This window comes from Hoplias malabaricus, chromosome 18 (genome assembly GCF_029633855.1).
Source record: "Hoplias malabaricus isolate fHopMal1 chromosome 18, fHopMal1.hap1, whole genome shotgun sequence".
In the NCBI taxonomy this organism is placed as follows: Eukaryota; Metazoa; Chordata; class Actinopteri; order Characiformes; family Erythrinidae; genus Hoplias; species Hoplias malabaricus.
The window spans coordinates 10,247,143-10,271,772 of record NC_089817.1 but is presented as its reverse complement, the minus strand read 5'-3'; the positions used below and the strand labels follow the sequence as shown (position 1 = coordinate 10,271,772).

General features: G+C 43.3%; 1 protein-coding gene across 3 annotated transcripts in view; it reads left to right on the top strand.

Annotated features, from left to right (window-relative positions):
• LOC136674271 (roundabout homolog 1-like) overlaps positions 1 to 24,630 on the top strand; it is a 237,555-nt gene that overhangs the window by 210,934 nt on the left and 1,991 nt on the right. For 2 of the 3 annotated variants that reach the window (XM_066650184.1, XM_066650186.1), the window contains 21 exons: positions 254 to 425; positions 2,644 to 2,849; positions 3,518 to 3,599; positions 3,851 to 4,016; positions 4,467 to 4,633; positions 4,867 to 4,988; positions 7,359 to 7,593; positions 8,698 to 8,819; positions 9,276 to 9,447; positions 10,233 to 10,430; positions 12,140 to 12,166; positions 13,269 to 13,311; positions 15,890 to 16,044; positions 19,559 to 19,921; positions 20,237 to 20,353; positions 20,829 to 20,973; positions 21,071 to 21,307; positions 22,074 to 22,567; positions 22,993 to 23,178; positions 23,287 to 23,532; positions 23,954 to 24,159. In XM_066650184.1, coding sequence (XP_066506281.1) covers positions 254 to 425; positions 2,644 to 2,849; positions 3,518 to 3,599; positions 3,851 to 4,016; positions 4,467 to 4,633; positions 4,867 to 4,988; positions 7,359 to 7,593; positions 8,698 to 8,819; positions 9,276 to 9,447; positions 10,233 to 10,430; positions 12,140 to 12,166; positions 13,269 to 13,311; positions 15,890 to 16,044; positions 19,559 to 19,921; positions 20,237 to 20,353; positions 20,829 to 20,973; positions 21,071 to 21,307; positions 22,074 to 22,567; positions 22,993 to 23,178; positions 23,287 to 23,532; positions 23,954 to 24,159 — 3,861 coding nt within the window. The remainder of the gene's footprint in view (positions 1 to 253; positions 426 to 2,643; positions 2,850 to 3,517; positions 3,600 to 3,850; positions 4,017 to 4,466; positions 4,634 to 4,866; positions 4,989 to 7,358; positions 7,594 to 8,697; positions 8,820 to 9,275; positions 9,448 to 10,232; positions 10,431 to 12,139; positions 12,167 to 13,268; positions 13,312 to 15,889; positions 16,045 to 19,558; positions 19,922 to 20,236; positions 20,354 to 20,828; positions 20,974 to 21,070; positions 21,308 to 22,073; positions 22,568 to 22,992; positions 23,179 to 23,286; positions 23,533 to 23,953; positions 24,160 to 24,630) is intronic. The other variant, XM_066650185.1, reaches the window with a different exon arrangement.

Sequence of the window (24,630 nt, the reverse complement as noted above, 5' to 3'; positions counted from 1 at the left end):
TACCCCTACGTTTTTTATTGGCAGATTGGCAAATGGGTGTGTGTGTGTGTGTGTGGTAGGGGGCTGAACCATGGACTTTAGAAATAGGGATAGAAATTGACAGAGCACATGTATGTTTGTTTTTAACTGTTCAGAGCTGCTGTTTTTACCTTGTTTCACTTTAGTGCCGCAGCACTCACCATTAACACAAAACCTTTTCATCATGTTTCTCTTTTTATTTCCCCTTCTTTCCTCTTTTTTCCTCCGGACACAGAACCTGCTGTTCTCCTATCAGCCCCCTCAGCCCTCCAGTCGTTTCTCTGTGTCTCAGACGGGTGATCTGACCATCACAGATGTGCAGCGTTTAGATGGAGGTCTCTACAGCTGCCAGGCACTCAACATCGCCGGCAGTGTGATCACTAAAGCCCTGCTGGAAGTCACTGATGGTGAGAGGGAACACACACACACAGCAGTGTACTCCCTGTCAGACACCTGCAAGACCCATGCTACTGATAGAAGAACATGATTAAAATGGTGTAGACTGTAATCATGGAGGCCACAGGTGGTGATAGGATACAGAGTATACTCAGAATTGCAATGAAATGTCTTGGTGTGAACTGCTGACAGAGAAAGGGAGATTGAGAGAGAAAGGACTCTATCCAGTGGAGACTAATGACCTAACCATGTGCCGCCCACAAGTGCGTGCCTTCATAACTGGTTTTACAGAATATTGGCAAATATCTCATTTATTCCTAATGAGACATAGTAAAATACAACTCATGTTTTTAACCTTGGACTATATATGGCGTATATTTTTATACTAAGCTGGTGATGTGGTGCTCCATAGTGTTTGACTCATAACAGATGTTTTTCACAGCTGGACATGGGTTTGCTAAAGGAAAAGGGAAAATCTGTGCCTTCCATTACAAGTTCCACCCACCTGCTTTGCTTTCCTCAAACACACAGCACTACCAAGTTGGGACGTATAAGGCTGTCATGAATGTGCTTTGAAACATGAAGTGCCAGCCACCAGTTCTTTTTAAACCTGTTTTCCAAAAAACATCACTGAACAACTCAAGACGCTCATTCTAACTCCCTACATCTATTGTTACTCGTAGTGGCTAGCCATGTGTCCTTTCACTTGCAGCTGGAAATGTTCCTCATGCATTAGGCATGGGACAGCACCTGTGCAGTTTGCACATACAGCGCAATATCTGAAATTGTCCATGTTCACCCAACAATGCATAGAATCTATAACTGGGCAAGTTGAAAACAGGTATTCATAAAGTATTTTTTAACTTCTAGGAGTCTGTATTTGATACATAGTGTTTTCATTTTGCTTGCTGTACTTTAACACTCTGGTCTTTCCCATACACGCAAAATTACTATCATTTTAGAAGGATTAATGTATTGCAGTTTTAGAAATTGTGATACAATGTCATATGAGGTTGAAAGGGATATTTCTAGAGTGAGAAGCCACAGGTCTTTACATTTCAATTGTAAATGCAGGGGTTCACTGGCTGTCCCATATTTGCCTCAGGTAATATTCATTGGAGACTGAGCTCAGGCATTCTGGTTCAAAAATACTGTGTTTCTATAGCAACCGGATACACAAAGACTGTCAGGGTCCTTGTCTGTGATTCCCTCTTGCCAATTTATTCCTCCCCTCGAAAATAGGCACCCACTCTCACTCACCCACTCCACGGGTGTGGCAAAGACATCCAGCTGACCTCTCGCCTGGTTGGCACTAGAAATGATAACAATAATTATCACTGCTGTTATTAAAAAGCTGAATTAAAATCACAGCTCTAGCCTTTAGGACTGCAAAAAAAAGTAATTGCACCTGCATCATCACCGGCAGCAAAACAGAGCTTGCCCCCCGCACAAATAGACCGGACGTGTGAGTGTCTGGGCTACGTACATATATTAGTTTAATGATCATAATTGCCTGGGGTGGAACCAGGCAGAGTGTCTGTGTGGCTGGAGAAGCCAGTGGCAGCTTTTGGACGGCAAGGTAATGATATGGTAATTTTAATGCTCTCCCTCCTCAGCTGTACAGACACAGGCAGCCACGAAATGGGTCTCCCACACTCAGTGTACACTCAATTACACTTAATGGAAATGAAACAAGGATGGAGCATGTTTGATTTAATCTAACCCAGCTATTCCTGCACTCTTCTCCCCGTCTATCTCCCATCCCAACACCGCCCCACCCTTCCCCTACCCCCACCCCCACCTTTTCTCTACTCTGCGTCTATGTTAATAATCACCCGTCTCTGCCTCAGGCTATTTTTCAGGTGTAACCCCCCCTCCCCAACCCTCCCCTCACTGCTCACCCTCCCTCTTTTAAGTCTTGCTGTATTTTTTTTTCCATTTCAGCACTGATGTAAAAGTGAAAGCTTGCCATCTAAATGGGATTTCATTTTTTATTAGGTGCTTTGGTGTAAGTCAGGTACCACTGCCAAATGATTAACCAGTTGCTGTAGGGATTGTTTTTTTCCAACATTGCCTTTTTTATTTCCAGCACCACCCACCTCGCCTCGTTTTATTTACCTCGGTTTTTCTCCAGTTGTTTACCTTCCCTCATTATCTTGGCCTTCTGTTTTCTCTCCTGACATTTCTGCCTTTTCCTTAACACCATTTACGTTTCCCATTTTCCAACAGTGGTTTCAGATCGACCCCCTCCGGTCATCCGCCAAGGTCCAGAGAACCAGACAGTAGCTGTGGATGGGACAGTGCTGATGAATTGCATAGCGACAGGAACCCCAATGCCAACACTGCTTTGGAAGAAGGATGGGATGCTTGTGTCCACTCATGATTCTCGCATCTCTCAGCTGGACAATGGAGCTCTGCAGATTCGTTATGCCAAGGTAGAGGAAAGCAAATCTTAAAGTCCAGAACTCCCTGACCATACACTGACCTGGTAAACACTAGCTGGTGTGCTAAACGTATGTGAGACTCGCAGGAGTTTCAAGGATGCCACCAAAATCCACCACCCCCCCGCTGTTCATGAACGTTTTCCATCCCCTCCTTTAGTCTGTTCTAGAATCTTTTCCTGCTCTATGAACTCTCGACTGTTTAACATTTAAGAACAAGACAGATTCACACATTATTTATGCTGTTTTAAAGTGTTCTCCATCTCCTGCACTGTTTCTAAATGCTCTCCCTCGTTCCAGAGTGTGCTATTCAATTACACTTTTCTAGAAACGCCTCCCTCCACTGTGTGGCTATTCAAAACCATACAAAACATTAATGCACTTCCACACAATACGCAAATGCCAATCCTCGTAAAGCATTTTCAGACTGTGCTTTAGTTACAGAGACCTTTAGCAACTCAATTGAGCAGCAATGTGACCAATCCACCAGCGCTCCTCCGCAGCAATCCACAAAATTGCCTCTAATGGCACAGGCTAAACTTCCTCTTTTCATCCACAATTGCTATTGTCTCTCATCTCTCTTGAACGACTCATGTTTTGACCCCTGTTGTGCGCAGAAGCACTTGATTTGCTTGAGTGCATTGTTTGTATTTCACTCACAGCTCGGGGATAGAGGAGTATATACGTGTGTGGCCACCAGTCCTAGCGGTGAGGCGTCATGGAAAGCCTTCCTGGCTGTGGAAGGTACTGTTCTGCAGAAATGTAGCCCCACAACACTGTTCCTTACCCTCATAATTAACTAGCAGGTATTTTTATAAACAGCTTAATGATAATTAGGCTTATTTAATGTAATTTATTTTAATAAGTAAGTATTTTTTTATTTATTCAATAGTCACCTTCTATTCAGGGGCCAGTCAAACTCTTATTGTGCTCTAAGTACATTTATATAATTTCCTCTGGTGTTGAGACGTTTGTGTGTGGATGTGTTCTGTCAGAGTCTGGAGTGGTGGTGCAGCCCGGCAGACCCACAGACCCAAACCTGATCCCCAGTGCCCCGTCCAAGCCTGAGGTCACGGATGTTACCCGCACCTCTGTCACGCTGTCCTGGAAGGCTAACCCCAATGGAGCCACACCCACCTCTTATGTCATTGAGGCCTTCAGGTGACTGTGTGTGTGTGTGTGTGTGTGTGTGTGTGTGTGTGTGTGTGTGTGTTGACACCAATTCTACTTGTGTCCTGAAGGTTATCTTAGCCATTCAAGCAGAACACAACACTGACATTCCCACATTCCTGGATGAAGCGTGTAGGGAGTCACTGCTTCAGCAAATATGATGGATCACTGGGACAGGGCGACTGAGCAGCGAAATTAAAGTCCAAGTTACAATTCTAAAGTAAATATGATGAGGGTTACAGGGGCAGGATCTCGATAGACTGAGGTAACCCTGACCTAACAGGGTTATTTAGGAGAAACTTAACCAAACGTTAGAAAAGCAATCCCATGCTAGATGTAATCTGCCATCAATAACAAAACTTTCTCTCGTTATTTGATTATCCTATGACTGACAGTTTTTGTTTTCTCTCCTTCAATCTCCCCATGTTCACCACATTCTAGTCATGCATCTGGGAGCAGCTGGGTGACCCTTGCTGACCATGTGAAGACCGAGTCCTTTGTACTGAAGGGTCTAAAGCCCAGTGCAGTGTATCTCTTCCTGGTGAGGGCTGCAAATGCATATGGACTAAGTGACCCTAGCCCCATCACAGACGCCATCCGGACACAAGGTGACCAAGCTCATTCTGACCTGCCTCACTGTGTTAAATCAAACAAAACTCAACTGATTCAATCGAATATTCCAATGCACTAAATATTCTGAATGTATCACTCCTGCTTTCCTCCAGATTGTTTGAACTTCCTTGATTTTTTTTTGACAGTTTGTTACTTATTATTAGTTGTGGTCATTGTTGGTGCTTACAGCTGTTGTGATCTCCCTTTCCATTTTGTTCTTTTTCTACAGACACCCCTCCCACCATCCAGGGTGTGGACCACCGTCAGATCCAGAAGGAACTGGGAGATGTGGTGGTTCACCTGCACAATCCAACCATCCTCTCATCTTCATCAGTCAGGGTGCAGTGGACGGTAAGGGACTATTACGTGTCGTCTTCAAATGCTCATTTAAATAATGTTTAAATATTCATGTATTCAAATCACGCCCATTCCCTTGCCTTTACGATGATGTATAAACCATTTTTTATTGATTTATGTTTACGTACTACCAAATCATATGTTGTAGTCCACTGCAGTGAAATGCTAGCAGTTTTAGCCGCTCCTTAACCCCCTGCTTGCGCTCCTTCTCTTTTTGCCGTACGCTCCACCAACGTGATCAGCTATTTGCCTGACATCTGCCAGCAGCACACTGCTCTTTATTATTACATGCCATATCAGCCGTGTACACCGTGTTCAGCGGATTGTTCCGTAGTGTATGTTGTGTGTATCTGTGTGTGTGTGTGTGTGTGTGTGTGTGTGTGTGTGTGCCATGCTGAGTGGCCAGTCCACTTAAAGGAGACCCACTTGTGGGTTAACCAGGACCACCTGTGCTGACAAAACGAGTTTTTATCAGCGTGGCCAGGAGAGGTTGTTTAAACATTCTTAGTCGCTCGCTGCTCTTCTGCCTCTTGGCCCTTTCCAAGGCCCATGGACGTGCGCTCACTTTGATGAATGAGCTGACATAAACACACGTCAGAGCAAGCGTTCCAAACACAGACGCTGAATGTAAATAGTTTAGCTGGGACCCAGTTGGTGGGGGCAGGCATCTGGATGGTCAGCATCTCTGGAATCTTGCTGGGAATTTTTTTTTCTTCTGACCTTTGAAAGAAAGGAAGCTTTCCTTTCATTTATGCATTTATACATTCATAGCATTTGACAGATGCTCTTTTCTAGAGTGATTTGTGGGCGTTTACACACGTTACATGTGGAGGCTAATGCAGAACTCTTCTTGGAATATGGTGGTGTGGTATTGAACCCTTGTCTGCTACAGGGAAAGATGCACTAACGGCTGTCAGAGCAAGTCGGAGCAGCTTTTCTGTTAGTGACTTGCGAGTTATGATGATAATGTATGGCAGTGGGTTTGTGTTGAAGCTCTAGCGAGGAAAGCGTGGAATTCTTCAAAGGGTTTCAAGTTGCACAAAGCAGGATCAACTTCTACCATTCTCTATAACTCTGCTGAAGTGAAACAGCTGGGCACAGACCAGACATGTTACTGCATAGCATCCATGGATAGTGAACATCTAGCAGCTCCCTCTGTGGATTCTGACTGTTTCATGTCAGTGTTGTATTGTCTTTCCCTGTTGCCCTGTAGAGCTTCCCCCTGTTCTGAATGTGCTTTGAGATGTTCTCTTTGCTCTGGTTTTTTGCAACATGCCCGGCGGCCTTATCCTGAGCCCTCTCAGGATGTGAGGAGTCTGCTGCTGCTGCTGACCTCATGCTGTGGTTTAGCAGCGAGTGGGAGCTGCAAGGGAACACAGGCACATACACTGCTCCGGGATCGCCCCGTCTCCACGGTTACCGGGCAGTAGGCCCACAGCAGCCCAAGGCCGTGTTATTTATTGAGGCTGAGATTGCCGCTTGCCTGCGCATATGCTCCTTAATTATGCCCTCCTGTACAGAATCCCACAGCAAGCCTATGAAAGCTGGCTTTGCTCCAGGTGTAGCAAAAAAAATCTATTCTAAACCTAACTGAAGTGCCTTTACGAAGTTTTTAACATGTCTTTATCCATCTTGAAAGGGCCGTTTGATGTTTGGTTTAGCATTGTCCTTGCTTTTTACAGTTGAAATATATCATACACTATATTAAACATGTAGTAAAGCTAAGCTAAGCCTGTTTAAAGTTCTTATATGAAATCCGTAAATACTGCCAACCATTTAAAGGGAATGCTGATGATTCCGGGGAACTTCTTTTTTCTCGTTTGTTTACGTTCAGAAGCTCGGTGAGGGGGAAAAATGAGTGTTGTTTATACGTGGCTGAAGTTTAACTAGTCTCTACATTTTAATTCTCTGTTTAATTACCACAAAAACTCATTTGTATCTCAACCAAAAGTAGTGCTTTTGGTCTGTGTTTACTTTGATGACGTTAGCGCTTTCCCATTAGCAATTAGCAATACCCTCATCTGCATCATGATTCTCAAAGTTTAAAGGTCTTTCCGTAGTCTAAACACCTCCAGATGTTGTTTCTCTGCCATGAGCCGAGAGAGAGAGAGAGAGAGAGAGAGAGAAAGCCTAGCCTCTTTGTTTTTTTAACCGTTTACTGTCACTAGGGTTTCGAAAACATATCAGACGTGTTTCCAGCATGCACACAGACTGGAAATCTAGCAACTGGTGAAGAACCATCCTCTGAATTCTATTTAAAAAGTTATTGTTTTTAGTTTGCTCACTCATGCTAAGCCACAGATCTGTTTGTCTAATGATGGATGTGAAAATCATTGACATTGTTGTTTTCCTCTTGTGCTCTAGGTGGAGCAGCAATCCCAGTATATCCAAGGTTATAAGGTCATGTACCGGCCCTCCTCTGAGTCAGGAGAGCCTCAAGGTCAGTGGGGCGTGTTCGAGGTGCGGACCCCCGGCGAGGACGGCGCAGTGGTCCCTCAGCTCAAGAAGGGCGTCACCTATGAGTTCAAAGTGCGTCCGTTCTTCGATGAGTTCCAGGGAGCAGACAGTGAGGTGAAGGTGGTCAGGACGTTTGAGGAGGGTGAGTGCTACCTGAAGAAGTGTTTTAAATCAATTTGAAAGAAAACTCCGAGGCCAATCTTCTCACAATCAATGTCTCCTCTCTGCCTCATCAAGCTTCGCGTTTATTATTCACACACCACTAACTGGCTAGATTACACTGCTCATCATTATTCCAGCTCATGGGTTGATAGGCATCACAGACGCATCTTCTGTTAAAGTAGAAACCCAGAGATTGCATTTTGTGATGATATCGCTAATGATGCTGGGGTGGAGTTAAGGTGGCGTAGAGGCCAGATGAAAATTTGTGAGCGTGTTCAGAATAAACCCTTTTATTTAGACAATTTTACGGAGAGTATCACAACACAGTGTATCACATTGTGCCATGGACTGTAGCAATGAAAGGTACAAACTGTGTAGCTAATTGCTTTTTGAGTTCTTCCAGCAAGGCCCAGCCCTGGGCCACTGGCTTCCACGCAGTCTGAATCATATTTAAGCACAAAGTGATTAAGCAGCGCAGCCTGAAGCAGAACTGACTCATTCTAATTACACTCATCAGCCCTGTGTCAGAGCCACACTGCATATACACTGCAACTTTGTAATTAATTCTTTTCTCTCCAGTAGAATAAGCAGCAAATTGAGCTCCCCCAGCCATTTCCTGATCTCATAAAGATACATATTTGTAGTGTGGCTCACTGTTTGTGGGTTTATATGACCCAAGGGTTTAGAATATTTTACAGCAGAAAATGTAGTAGATACTGAGTGTAATTTGACTGATATTTGACACAAATTTCCAAATTTGGACGTAATGGTGTAATTCCAGTAATGAAAAGTTCTGCTATGAGATTATTCTCAGTGTAGGACCTTATTCTGTGTAAAAATCCAATGCCCAAAACTATGCCTAGAAATCAATCTATTTTGGGTCATGCCTATACAGCCATGACATCATATGATGCACGATAATGAGAGGATAGACCAATATCTGAAAGCATAACTGTGCCCTGGTGGCATTATGAGTCCAGCTGATGCAACAGTCTGGAAACTTCAGGCAAATATATAGTAATGAAAAAAAAATTAAACTAGTTCACTTTAGCTTTAACCTGATATGTTTTCTCTGTCATTGCAGCTCCTAGCGGTGCCCCACGTGGGGTTACTGTGACTAAGAGTGACACCAATGGGACAGCTATTCTGGTCGCCTGGCAACCGCCTCTAGTGGAGGAGCAGAATGGAGTGGTGCAGGAGTACAAGGTAATAGGGGGACATCTGTGCTGTGCTGTAGTACACAGTATATTAGGTCAGCAGTGGATGGATTGTAGTAGGTATAGTAAAGTAGGGAGCAATCAAGCACAGCAGAAGCTGTATACTGCCCCCTGGTGGCTGGCTCATTTCTTGACTTAAAGCAGAATAAGAACTTTGCCCATTCAAATGAAAATGCAGTCGGATGTCTAGCACAAGTGTTCACACTGTTATAAAGCTGTGAATTTATTAATATAATTAAGTAATAAACTAATTATTGTTGTGTTTCTGATATTTTGTTTATTATATAATTGAAAGAGTGGGAGGGGGAGGTCAAATCAGGATGACCTGTGACTTAATGTTTACACATAAAGGGTTAATGTCCGTTTTGCTGCTTGTGACAAATTTGCATTTGTCATTGGGGTTTTCTGGATATATTTCCATCTCTCCTTCTGTATTCCTCTGTAGATTTGGTGCCTTGGCAATGAGAGCCGTTACCACATCAACCGGACTGTGGATGGCTCCACCTTCTCCGTTGTCATCCCTAGCTTGTCCCCTGGCATTCGCTACAGTGTGGAGGTTGCCGCTAGCAACGGTGCAGGCCCAGGGGTCAAAAGTGATGTCACGTTTTTTCAGCTAGGTTAGAGCAACTCGTCTTATATCACAGAGCCTTCTAGGCCTTAATCAGTTCTGGATTCATTATTCTTAATTGTGGGAATGTCCGTTATTTTGACTGTAAAATCATGGCTGTATTTAAATATGGCTTAATGGGAAATTAACATATTTTGTGGCCCAAATTGGAGACTGAGCACTAATAATTATGTATATCACACACACACACACACACACAGGTTTCTGTGGCTCAAGCTGGCTTTAACATGAAGTCCAGCAGTTCTGAATTACTGTAGCCACAGTTAGCATGAGGAAAACACTGCACCACACAGACTTTAGTATTAGTTTTAGTTTAAATTGCGAACCATGTACATGAAACATGTACATGAGTCTTAGCGGGTTTGATCTGATGTTGTAGTGTCTAAAAGTGGCCTTGCATTTATAGCAGTTCCTGGAGTTTTAAGCAGTTGCAAATTTCTGTTAATGCATTCCCAGCCACACACCGCACACAGACCTGCTAAACGTATTAGCAGTCGAGCTAGCGTTGTTATTGTCTTTCTGAGGTTCTATTATGATTTTATTTGCTCTCATAGTATCTGCTTTCATATAGTTTTGGAGGTCATGAGTAGAATCATTGTCTTTTATTGTCATCTAAACTACATTAACATGTCCCTGGGTGAACTAAATAGCTCTGTTTTTGCTGGTACAGGAAATCTGAAATGAGGCATAATACTGAAAAGACCCATTTCATTGCATATTATCATGCAATAATACGCATTAGCAATGATTAACACAGTTGTTATGATTTTACAGACTCGTCTGGCCAGGTGTTGGAGAGCACAGATAACCCAGACACCTTTTCCCACATCTCTGACGTGGTGAAGCAGCCCGCCTTCATCGCTGGGATCGGTGCCACCTGCTGGGTGGTGTTAATGGTGTTCAGCGTGTGGCTATATCGTCACCGCAAGAAGAGGAGCGGCCTTAGCAGCAGCTACGCTGGCATTCGTAAAGGTGTGTATGAGTTAGAATCACAGTTATAGAGGATGTTCCCTATGCCAGTCTACCACATCACCTTATACACGATATCAAAAATTCTTCTAGGGAATTACAGGGTACTTCTCATTTTAGAACAACACAGGGGTCATTTATTTCTTTCTCTTTGTATTTTTCCTGAAATTGCCTTTCAGTGTAAAAACTTGTGTCTCCATTTTGAGTCGTGTATTTTACACAATTTTAAAATTCCAGACCTTTTACCCTACAATTTTCAGGATGTTTGTTCCAACAACAAAAAATATAAAATATTTACTTCACTAAGAAACTGAACCCAATGAAAAGGCCTTAAAAATAAAAAAAAATAAACCTCCAAATGTAGAGCAACATGTTTTAATGCAGATTTCCAGAGGATATCCCTCTGGAAGCAGGATCGGCTTATCACATGATGTAAATACATGACTGAGAGCAAACACACTGGCACCGATGGTGCAATCAGAAGATTGTGGAACAGGCTCTGAGGGATGGGGTTAACACAGATAACACTGTGTCTGGGTGTCACTGTGATAATTTAACTTCTTTCATTGGCCTCCATCGAGTTCTGCCTCCTCCTCTACTGTCTGGCACAACTGGTGTCATCCGCTTTCATCCCACCATCCAGGCAGCCAGCTAAACTGATAACACGGGGAAAAAAGTGTTAGAGTAATCTTTCCAGCCGAGCTCAAAAAGCCTGATGATCAGAGGAGTAGCACGTCACACAAGCCACTGACATTCAGCAGCTGACATTTGGCTCTGGTTGTGTGTGTGTGTGTGTGTGAGAGAGTGTGTTGATGTGCTCTCATGTCAGGCATGTGGAATTGAGGATTAAGGCTATGAGAAGAGTAATGCTGGTGTAACACGAACTCATTTCTCAGACTGTTTGGAAGCACACTCACCGAATATTAGCAGTTTTTGGAGCTGAGATATTTGCCTCAGTCACATTTTCAACAAATGAAGAGAGTGAGCTGTTCACAGCACAAATATCTTACATCAAAACCTGCCAAATCTACACCTGTTATCTCTAAAATGATCATATACCTGAACAGAATTTAATCACCAATCATTCTCAAGGTAGACTACTGCATTGGGTTCCATTCATTGTAAAAGTCTTTTATTGAGGTATTGGATTAAGTAAAAGAATGGGGACACAAGGTTCTGTTGTGACAGCAACAATACAGTTCTGTAATTTAGCACAAGTCTCAAAATGCATCAATACATTGATCTAAAGGTGACAACTCAAGTCTGACTTTGAATTGATACAATTGATTATAATTGATTTTATGAGACAGATCCACTCCTGAATTCTGATTGGCTGAACCCTGCTAGAAGAATCAAAGTACAATATATTCACACGCACGACCACCTCGCGGCTAATTGCTGAATCCTACTCAAATTGAAATGCCTTTATATTTTAACTGATTCTGTTTAGAAGTAAGGCTTTATATGTTTGACTTGTTTAAACTCTGCTGTTGGCAGTGGCTTCTCTTCGTATCTGTTTAATTATTACCTCACTGCTTTTAGTGTGAGTTTCAGCTATTATTCACTGGTGGTTACCACTGTAAGGTATAAATTAAGTCAAACAAACAAAGTATGACACACACAGCAATGTGTGTGTCATACTTTGTTTGTTTGACTTAATTTACACCTTTCAGTTTTCAGCATAAATGAAATCTCTGTCTTTCCCCCCACAGTCCCATCTTTTACCTTCACCACCACAGGTATGTATACTTTTCACCACCTTCACATTCTGCTTCTGATGTTGACAAAATATTATAATCAGCTGAAAAAATGTTCTTTAAAGCGGAAAACCACAGTTCAGTGTTTGCGATGCTCTCGTGTTCTGTCTAGTTCTGAGCATGCCAAAGATGTTTGTGGTGGTTAGAGATGATGTGAAGTAGTGATGGAATCTTTGTTTTTGTGTGAGTGTGTGTGTGTGTGTGTGTGTTTAGAAACTGATTGCTATGTACCCAACTGCTTCGACGTATCCTTGCATGTCCTCAGCACTCCCTTAACCACAGACCCTTTCTGCCTCCTCACGCTGTCCCACTGAAGGGTTGGGCTTCTTGCATGTGGTCCCACTGACTAATCACCCTCTGATTAGGATGCGTTTTGAACTTTAATTCTCCTCACATTGCTCCTACAGCAGCCCCAGGGACTGTGTGTCAGATTTGGCTTGTTCGCCTTTACCAGATGTTTGCTTACACGTACAGGTGTACATTACTGCTGATGATATGAGTCATATAGGAGATGTGCATTCTTCCAGGGTTTGTGAAAGTGATAGAACATGGGTTAGCCGTGTTCCGCAGGGCAGTGTCCATGGGTTCGTCATGAACACAATAGAGCACAATGGAGTGTGGCACAGTGGCGCGGGCACACCGGGTCCCCAGGGTCCTGAGGTTGTGGGTTTGAACCCTGCCTCCGGTCGCTTTCTGTGAGGACATTGATGTGTTCTCCGCATTTCTCTTTGGGTTTTCTCCAGGTGCTCTCTGGGATTCAAAACCACATGTTTGTATGTGTACTTGCTATTCAAATGTGTCAATAGGGGTGTGTGTGTGTGTGTGTGTGTGTGTGTGTGTGTGTGTGTGTATCCTGATGTATAAGAAGCAAGCTTTGGCATTATATCAATTCTCCTGCTGTTCCACTGTAATCTAATAAAAGGAAGCATGGAATTCAAGGGCAGTACAGTTAGCTGTTTGGTTGAACCTATATGACTAGGCAATAAAGAGTAGTTTTAAAATATTAGGGCATGTGTGTGTTTGTGTGTACGTTTCTTGTGTTTTGTGACTGATGTGTGTGTTCGTGTGTTCTCTCCTGTTGCAGTGGCCTATCAGCGTGGAGGGGAGGCTGTGTGCAGCGCTGGAAGGTGAGTAATGTTACGATGCATGGGATTATGTGCATTAGAGCCTAATAAATTTTATATTGCTCTGTTGGCTTTTGCAATATGATACTGCAAAAGGCCGCTATATGCAAATGAGCCCTTTATTAAATCACAACACTTTTCATTGTGCACTGTGAGTGTCCAGAATCGTGTCAGAGGAATTTCTTTGAATGTTTTGATGAATTAAAGACGTCAGGGGTCCAACATTGATTAATGATTTTGAAGTCCATTACTTTTTTGTTACTGTGCCTTTAAGACTAACCTATGTGACACTGACTGGCATTCAGAGTGCTTCCGCTTGAAACAGTTACGTTGTGGACATGCGTTAAAGATCACTTTAAAGTAGCAGTGACAGGAACCAGAGGTCACAATGTTAATAAGCCAAATAACCACATCATATACTATTTAAAATGACCAGTCAATATGTTATATTCCTAATGGCAATATAGTAATAATAATAATAGGGCGGCACGGTGGTGCAGCAGGTAGTGTCACAGTCACACAGCTCCAGGGGCCTGGAGGTTGAGGGTTCGATTCCTGCTCCGGGTGACTGTCTGTGAGGAGTTTGGTGTGTTCTCCCTGTGTCCGTGTGGGTTTCCTCCGGGTGCTCCGGTTTCCTCCCACAGTCCAAAAACACATGTCAGTAGGTGAATTGGCGACTCAAAAGGGACCGTAGGTGTGAGTGAATGTGTGTGTGTTTCCCTGTGAAGGACTGGCGCCCCCTCCAGGGTGTGTTCCTGCCTCACGCCCACTGATTCCGGGTAGGCTCTGGACCCACCGCGACCCTGAATTGGAAAAGTGGTTACAGATAATGAATGAATGAATGAATGAATGAATAATGATAATATTCCTTTGTCTGAGCTGAATTAAATCAAGCATTGGTACCAGTTTAATGGGTGAACTTGCTTTGAGGTCTTATCCAGGGTCATGAATGTTGTCAGTCTTCTCTCATATCACCATCACAATTTTGAACAACTGCTGAAATTCTCCTTTAAGGTTTGCACACATTAAATGAACAAACTAATTACTGCTGCTGTGAAAAAGAGTGCATTACAGTTCAACAACTTATTTATTTTTTAATGTATTTACAACTTTTTGTCCTCAAATCATATCTTACGCGTCCAGCAAAAGACCTACATTACAGGTTACTTTACACAAATTATTGAAAAAAAATATCAAGATATATCATGATAAATATCGCTCAGGACTCCCATCCAAGTGTCCAGCAATTTATGTGTTTTGGGGGAATTTTGATTGAAGCCTGGACTTTGTAATAGTGCTCATCCCACAAGATCCACTAGGGGGAGATGTTGAGCCAAGAAAATAATTAAAGCTCGTTTCTTCCAGTACCTCCACCCTGTCATGATATCCTCTTAGTAATAGCTGTTTCAGGAAGGATATTTAATAGAAAAGAGCACAACCAGAAACCACGTCATAGATCCGTGATCTGCGGCATTTACGCTTTCGTAATACCTTCCCGTACGCCTGTGTGGATTTGCATGCCTGCCTGAATACCTGTAATTAAATCTCCGGATGAGTGTACGGAGTGCACGGAACAAACACCATCTCATTACGCTTTAAAAAGGATGGATGTTAACAGTGGAAAATCACTGCCAGATAAAAACGTGAAAACTCCTGCACATGGGAACAGAGTGAGATCTGCTCATCAGAATCACTTTTTCTGGCCAGGCGTGTTCCACATACCAGGGATACGTCTTGATGAGGCACACGTATGATATACACTGAACAAAACATTTATAGCAGCAGACATTTGGAATATATATATGTATCAAAATACAGTCGCAGAAATAATAGAAATAATATAACAAAATAATGTAGAATAAATCCATCTACATTTTTTAATGTTATTCTGCATCACCTTCTGTCGTTCTGCTGCCAGTTAAAGATTCATGGAGCTCAGTGGGGTGTCAGAAACATAAGTTCTGGAACGGTGTTCTTTGATGCTTTGCCCCCTCGTCATTGCCCCTGGAGCTGAGCTTATGAAGTCACCTCAAAGAAGTCATACTCAGCCAAATGATTTATTGATTCCTAGCAGCTGCATTATGAATGGTCTCCTGTAAATCTTTCCTGTTGCGCATCATAATGTCAGCATTAGTTTATTTCCTCAGCAATGATGTGTGTGAGAAGTGGGGGATAAACAAGGCCTCACATACTTTGTATGAGTTACATAATACACAGCATACAGCACGGTATCTTCAGAGGAGATTCTGTACCTTTACTGTAACTGTAATTTAACAAGATATCATTTTAAACTGCTCTTTTTGTTTAATCATCCTTCAGGTTTTTACAGTAGAAGCAACTACTGCTGTTGTTTTGTATATTCTTGGTAGAATGTATCATTGCTGATGAAACAAAACCCCATATAACAGTTGTTTTATTTAAAAATACTGCCTTTGACACTAAACCAATAATAATTCTCTCTTTTTAAACTGGAACGGAAATCTAGGACGTGTTTTTTTCTTCTCTGAATATTCAAGGTCTTGTTTTAACAGAGAAACAAGATTCATTGTTGCTAAATTAAAAAGCTGTGTATTTATCACAGGCCTGGATTGTTAAACATGGGAGACACAGCAAATCAGCCTTGGCTAGCGGACTCATGGCCAAACGCCTGCGCTAACCACAAAGACTGTAGCATCAACTGCTGCAACGGAGGGAACGGCACCAGTGACAGCAATCTGACCACCTACAGCCGCCCAGGTAAGAACTCAGGGGTGTGTGTGTGTGTGTGTGTGTGTGTGTGTGTGTATACAGGGTTTGGTTTCTTTAAGAATAAACTTTCCATTTTCCTGTGTAATGATTTAGGGCATAGTTAGTATCTATTTCATAGGTGATGTTTTGGTCATTGTTTGGCAGATATTTTAATCAGGCTAAGCTTAGGTCATCTAAGACTGTGTGAAGAGAACTGTGGTGTTTACAACTTCATATTTTAATCATTCATTTGTACAGAAACATAGTTAACCTCGTAAATCAGAATGAATCCTAGCAAATGCCAAAGAAAATTGAGAGTAGAAAGCTGATGCTATTCCATGTTCCTTATTTATTTAGTTATTTTTTTTTAGTGAAAGCCTCTCTGTTTTTCCGTTCCACTCTGAGACACTCAGTCCCTTTATAATTGGTTTGGATTTTAAAGGTTGTGTTGATTATCCTATACTCGTTGCTTTGTGAGGGCGGGGCCTGTTGCTTGGATTGCAGCTCATTAGAGGGAGATCACCTGGTGGCCATTAGCCAGACTTTTCATAAGCTCGAGAGTGCTGAGCTGGGCTGTGAGGCACTGTGCAGAGTAGAGCTGTTGTAATAGTGCAGGGACTCACTTGCCTGTGAGGTTTATATAGAAATCAAAGCCAAGATGAAGGAAGTTAGAGAAGTAGATGGGTGTATGTGAGACTTATGTAAGGTGTGTAAAAGAGTCCATGTTAAATGAAGAAGTTAAGACCAACATGTCTTAATGTGGCCAGAGAAGGAGAGGCAACAAAGGACAGACGTGGCTTGGGCCTAATGTGTCAGACGGCACTTTGTGGCACTTGTGCTGACATGGTTTGGGGTTTTTGTTAAAAATAAAAGCTCATTATTAGAGCGTTCTGGAGTGAATCAGTTCTGTGTTCTGCTGCACAACTGGGTTTGTGTCTAAGAGGGTTTCCAAAGCAAACTAATCACTGATGTCTTGAGCACGTGAATCCTTAAAGCAGTATTGGTGACGTGTGAAACATTGTATGAAGAGTCTTGACTGTTCCTATTTATTCTGGCTAAAGAAGGCTAATAGATGACCTGCCGCTGGTGACATGTCTGCCGTTTCCCCACAAACTAGAGCAAACGCCCGAAAGGAACAGCGACCAGGTTTAAACACTCAACCCAGGTGTCATGCATTTGTCATGAAAGGTTCACTTACTGACAATGAACCAGTTCATTCAAACTAGTGCCTGAAGGTTTGGGTTTGGGTTTTATAGGTTTCCACTGTGTCCTGTACTAAGGTCTCGGCTGTGGTGATAAATTGCCCTGTGTTTTTGCAGCAGTCACAGTGCAAGCAGGATTTCATTAGTTCACATGCAGAATGTGTACACTCTCACTGACTCTTTTGATCAAATTAGTTTTACAGTTGTACTGTACAGTCTTTCTGATATGGTTTGAGTGCGCACACACACACACTGAGCGCTCTGATATTCAGTGTAAAAAGCTGCCAAAATTCTTCAGCCAATCAGAAGCAATACATTTTGGCCGATGACATTTTTTGCTTTGCATTTTCTTTGTTTGGGAATTGTGTGCTTGCATTTTAAAAAATCACCCTTGGCTTTTGGGCATTAAAATAATTATATAACCATCCAGTGACTCTGGGTTCAATTACCTTCCAGGATTTGGATATCCAGGATTAATCTAAATCTTCATTTGCTGGGACAAAAATAGATTCTCATCAGAGAACAAATATCAGATGTTTAAACAAGGTTTTTATTCACATCTCATTGTCTAAAGTGGATCTTTTTAAGAATCAAGGGAGGATATCTTATATTTTGATGTAGGGTATGTCTCCATAGAACACACAAGGATGTATGGTCTGTTGTAGAGCAAAAGCCAAATGATCACTCAGACATTGTCATTAATAGCTAGCTTGTTTTATTTGTGTTAACAGCAGAACTTGAGAATACTGGAAGTTAAGAGCAAGCGCTAAAGGAATTTGGGGCAGGGTTTAGGGGAGTGCCCTTGTTGCAGTGGATTTCATCATGGTCTAGCACCTACTGTTGTCCCTAGTTATGTATTATCATTATGAGATGACATTTGCCCCACTAAGAAGACTGAGTAAGTGCGTTTAAACTCCAGACAGAAACACTATGCAAATCTTTTGACTACTGGTGTTGCACGTTTAAACAAGTCACTTAACCTCCAGCTGCTTCAGTGCTGCTTCAGTTTGACTCCCTTTTAAAAAGGGGGAACCTCCTCCACAGGATTAGAAAAATTACAGTTGGATGATGTATAATTATATTCTCCTCAGTCATAAGGAAGGCATGCTGAAAGGTCCTTCCATCAGTCTCTCAGAAGACCTTCTGTAGCAAGAAGACGGCCAGGAAGACTCTGAGCTAACATCAGTCTAATTGGTTTCTGGCAATAAAACAGACTTCATTTTATGGCTGCTCTGGAGGTTTGTTTTAGATACTCGGATCCATTGGTCTGCCCAGGTGGAAAACTTGCATCGATCCTTGTTTGTGTACTTTGTGGAGGAAAGTGTCCTTGACTGTGGCCTTCCACATCCTGCCCATCTGTGCTCGCTCAGATTCATAAAAGTTTTACTGTGACAATTTCTCTTTCTGCTGCGGGAGATGACATCAATCAGTTGTGTTGTTGTACAGGTTCACTGCCCTTTAACATCACCTCCTTACATAGTGAATCTAAACAGATAAGTCTACAGACTGACATCAGCTGGGAATGTATGAGATACGATGCCGTCAACTACCTTTTAAAGGCCATGTTCACTGTTTTAATTAAAACATGCTTTTCGTTTAAATGTTTCCTCACTCTTTGCTAGCTCTGGAACCCCAGTGTCAGTTAACGAGTGGAAAAAAGAAAGGGGCGTGGCCCGACATGCTAATCCATCTGGAGAATTTGCCAAATATTGAAATAAGAATATTGCTTCATTCCTGCTAATTTTGTGGGTAATATTGACATAATTTTGCCATAGTTTCAGACTACTTAAGGTGGAACTGACTGGGGAAAGCACTAACTGCATGAAAGTAAACAAAGACAGAAAATGCAATGAGAAACAAATGAGTAATTCAAATGTGGTAACTCAAACAGTAAATAAAAACTTAGACAATTTAAACTTCAGCCAAATACAGCCATTGTTGTTGTTTTCCCCTCAGACCTACTGGTCCACCATAAAAGACCCAGAGCTTCTGAACATAAACAAACCAGAGAGAACAGCAGTTCCCCAGAGTGGTATATATTGCCTTTTAAGTGCACAGGGTTCGAAAAGGGGTTACTGAAGATGTAATATTATCCACAACTATAGGCTTCTCTTTAGTTCCTGTTTTGATTGTTCAATGTACATTTCAGATGGGAAGTGTATAGAAGGGTGTATTATATCTATTATATAAAAAATAATTAAATAAATATATATAAGGAGTTTGTTCTCTTTGTTGCATTCAGCCACAAGGGATGGGTTGGGGGAGGTGAGGTACTGATGTTTTGGATCAGTTGCTCATATTCTCTGTTTTTGTGTTCTCAGCTGATTGTATTGCTAACTACACCAGTCAGCTGGACAACAAGCAGGGAGTTCTGATGGGTTCAGATTCTGCCGTCTACAGCGATGTGGATCTGTCCAACAAACTCAACGAGATGAAGACCTTTAACAGCTCCAGTATCTGCTACATGGGACCCGGAGGAAGTCCTCCAACACCCTATGAGCCCACACCTTATGCCACCACCCAGCTCATCCAATCAAACATCATGAATAAGAACAGTGGGGCGGGGCCAGGGGCAGGGCCCGGAGACTTCAATGACAAGCGCTGGAAACCCCAGCAACCAAAACCCCCAGAAATGACATCACAGTTGCAGTTTAACATTATGGAACAAAACAGACTGAACAAGGGTTAGTAATCAAAGATTTGTGTATTCAGGGAGCTAATTGTTCATTTGATTTAATATTATTCACGTTGTCCATACAGCACCGTGCTTCCCAAACTCCATTTTTGTTTTTAAACTTCAAAAAATCCATTTACATTTTGCATTGTTTTCATGAACAGTCCCAATTGTCCAAATTTAAAGTTTTGTTCCAAAAGTGACAATGCCTCATTGTCATCTTCTATACATTGAGTGGCTTGACATTCCGTTGAGAACGAAGTGTTTTAAAAGTTTTGAGTTTGACAATTGCTTGTGGGCTTATGTTTGTTACAAACTTTCTCAGATCATTACAGAGGGGGAGAGGTCAGCCTTCCTCCAACTATCCCCTACAACCAGGCAAATGAGCACAGCTCAGCAGGGTCCTACCACAGCTCAGACAGAGGCAGCAACAGCACCTCGGGTATGCCCACACACACACATACACACACACACACACCTACACACACACACCTAAGGGGAATATTCAGCATTGTCCATCAAATGTCAGCTCTCATCTTTTTCACAAGTACACTTCTTTTGAAGGGGCATTTGTTGCAGATGCTGTGTGGAACATTGAGGGAACCCTGTTAGTGTTGGGCACTACATTGGATGGCACTTAAATAGCAGCTTGTTTAAAGGGGGCTTGTAACGTTGTGTACTTGTCTTACCTGCTGTTTATCCCAGTTTATTGCAACCTTGCAGATATTGCAGTGGTAACATTATGATTATCACAATTTTGATTAGAAACAAAGTGCTAACATTCTGTGATCCTGACATTTAGCGTAATTCAGGGGTGTAGGCTCCACACTGCTTTAGATCTGTTCCAGGGTCTTTACAGAATGAGCCACTTTCTCTAAAACTGCTACCTGTTTTAAATATTTCCCCCCCTCTTTCAGGGAGCCAAAATTATAAAAAAGCAACACGCACACCTAAACTACCTAAACAGAATGCAGTGAACTGGGCCGAGCCACTGCCCCCACCTCCTCTGAACCCTCCACCCAGCCGCAGTTCTGAGGACTACCATCAACCGATGGACAAGAGGTAGATGAACACACTCAGAAAATAGACCGTTCCTACAGATTCTGATAGCAAGACACTGCTGAAGACTTGCAATGCCTGACATGATGTTTCTCCTTAGTTTTGATGCAGACCCCCAGTGCTCAGTGCTTCAGAACCGCATGTATCTGCACCAGGGGGATATGGAGGAGGAGGAGGAAGAGCAGGAGAGTTTGGACAGGTGCCCTACACCACCAGTCAGAGGGGCAGCCTCTTCTCCTGCTGGCATGTCTTACAGTCACCAGTCCACAGCCACACTTACTCCCTCCCCTCAGGGAGATATACACTCCAGTTTACTCAACAACCACGAGGAGCGCAGGTACTGCACCAACACACACTGATGTTGGTTTTTTTGGTAGGGTGTGTCAGTGCTAATGTGTTTAAGTTATATTAAACTTATACATCACCATTTTTATTATTAATATTCATTCATTCATTATCTGTAAGCGCTTATCCAGTTCAGGGTCACGGTGGGTCCAGAGCCTACCTGGAATCATTCGGCGCAAGGCGGGAATACACCCTGGAGGGGGCGCCAGTCCTTCACAGGACAAGACACACACACAGACACATTCACTCACACCTATGGACACTTTTGAGTCGCCCTGAGGAGACACAGGGAGAACACACCAACTCCTCACAGACAGTCACCCAGAGGAAACCCACGCGGACACAGTGAGAACACACCAGTCTGGGTGTGAATGTGTCTCGCCCTGTGAAGGACTGGTGCCCCCTCCAGGGTGTGTTCCCACGTTGCACCCAGAGATTTCGGGTAGGCTCCGGACTCACCGCGACCTTGAACTGGATAAGTGTTTTTTTAAAATAAATAAATAAATAAATGATAATATAACAGTCCCTGGATCCTAAATCCCATCATTTTGTTTTTTTTCCTGGTTGAATAGAACAGTAGGTGCCTGGATTAAGTACTCTAGTATTTTATTTTGACCACCAACACCAAACCAATTCATGTCTTTGATGACAGACTACATTTGATTTAATGGGGGAAATTGAGTAAACAATTTTTTCCCCTCAAAACTATTCCTTTAACCTGTACTGGCATTAATGATAAAGCGTATTTCTTCCCTTAGACGGCACACAGCGAGCCCCCCTCCTCCTCCTCGGCCCCTCTCTCCTTCACACACCTACGGCTACATCTCCGGCCCTTTAGGATTGGATGGTGGGGCTCTGGAGTTAGGTGATGAAGAGGGTGATCAGACTGATGGAGAACCAGGCCAGAGGCAATATCAGCCACATCAAGGCTCTCAGTACCAGCCTCAGCAGCAGATGCAGCAGCAGCAGCATGGCCCTGTCTCTCGCCGGCTGCAGCTGCACCGAGGCCTGGAGCAGACCCCCGCCTCCAGCACCGGAGACCTGGAGAGCTCCGTCACCGGCTCCATGATCAACGGCTGGGGCTCCGCCTCCGAGGAGGACAACGCTTCGTCTGGCCGCTCCAGCGCCATCAGCTCCTCCGATGGCTCCTTCTTCACTGATGCTGACTTCGCCCAGGCTGTGGCTACAGCAGCTGAGTATGCCGGCCTGAGAGTGGCCCATTATCCCGGGCCTGTGGACATTGGAGGAGGGGGTGAGTGACCGGGTCAATCGCCTGTGGCAGAGAGCTTGGGTTATCGGTAGAATTCCCAGTAAACTTGTTGGCAGTTGCACAGTGGACGCACAATTTAACCACAAACAAGCTACAGTCAGCTTCATACTCAAATATACCATTCCACCGGACTCTCTGATCACAGAGGTTGATTTGCTGTGAGAACAGCGGTTCTCCAAATTCGTCTGTTGCTTTTAAGAGAGGTTACATGGCGTAGCTTAGACACGTTAGTCTCTGGACTATTGACACAGTTAAACAATTGTGTTTAAAGCTGCCTGCTAGTCTTCGCAAATGTCCATAGCTGTAGTTGATCCCTTGCACTTGATTTAAGATTGATGTCTTAAAGCCTTCTGATCTAAACTGATATGCTGTTTTTTTATTTTGTTTGTTTTGTTTTGTTTTTTAAGGTCAAAAATACCACATTGGCCACCGCCCGAGCAGCCCAGTGTCCACAGATAGCAACATGAGCACTGCAGTGATGCAGAGGAAGCCACACAAGAGGCACAAGCATCACGCAGCTAGTCACCAGAACCACCACCAGCAGCAGCAGCAGCAGCAGCAACAGCAACCAGAGGAATACACAGATGGTAAAAGTAAACTGAGCCTTCTGTGAATGTTGTTCAGTCCTTTCCACTAGGTTTCAGCATATTAGCACAAATCTGAATCTGAAATTAACAGTGGCATACTGCCTGTTCCTGCAGACCACTCCATGCCCCTGAGTCCATCCTCAGCTGGATTGAAGTCCCCCAGCCATGGCTCCAGGTGTAGCTATGAGGAACGGGGTGCCACGCTGCCCCGGATGGGCTGTGGAGAAGGCAGAGACAGGAGAGGAAGTGCAGGAGCTTACCGGACGAGAGAGGGCTCAGCCGATCGACGAGGAGACCATGACAGGCACCGGAATCCACTGGGAGCCCAAGCCAATAGCAGCAAAGCACGTCAGCATGGAGGTAAATGTTGAGGAATTGTGACTTGGGTTATTGCCATCTTCATGTCCTGTGGTGTCTAAACTAGGTGGCTGTCAGTTGTTATTGTTCCAGTTGTAAATACATAAAGCAAACATCTCCACAAAGTTCATGACCTTGTACTTTCTACTAATCGGGAAAAGGGCAGTTACGATGGCTCATGTTCTCAATGCAACTTGAAATCCATAGCCACCAAGAACCAGATACAGATATTGGATGTAGACTGTGTACATTTTTTAAAGTTGAGGAAAATGGAATTCACAGGGAAAGTAAATCTGGATGGTTTACCATCTCACCATGTTCTGACTAACACCTCAAAATTAACTGTAAAAAAGCTTTCATTATATGCGTTAAAGTGACCATAGCAGAGATATCCGTGCTAACTCTGTCCTCTCTGCGTCCACAGCTGCAGAGGATATTCCTCCGTACAGCCGGCCTTCCTTCCCCTCAGCACAGAATCAGAAGGAGGCTCCCAGCTCCTCCAGCTCTGTCTCTTCCCGAGGCTCTGGGGGCAGGAGGCGAGGGGACTTGGCCCAAGGCGGCCGCAGAAACCCCAGTGAAGCAGGACTCCCAAACCTGGGGGCCTTTTCTCACCAGGAAGAAGAGTTAGAGGTAAGTTACTGAGAATCAGGAGGCTTAACGATGACAGAATGTTGGTCAAATCCAGTGGCATGTTGTTCATGTTTCCTGCCAGAAGACAAGCAATCTTTTATTGTTTAGTTTAAGAAAACTTACCACTTAAACCGGCCTTAGCTTAATGGTTTCCTCAGCCGTCATCCTATCAGTGGCTTTTTTGAAGAGCACCTTCATAAAACTGTTGATACTCATTTTTCATACATTATATTTAGTCAGAAAGACACCAAACCGTCTTCCACTCTCATGTTACACAATTTAAGAGCACAGATTTTAACCAGTGACTTTCATAATTAGAGATTTATTGTCTAAGACAGGGGGCGGCACGGTGGCTCAGCAGGTAGTGTCCAGTCACACAGCTCCAGGGGCCTGGAGGTTGTGGGTTTGATTCCCGCTCCGGGTGACTGTCTGTGAGGAGTTTGTTGTGTTCTCCCTGTGTCTGCGTGGGGG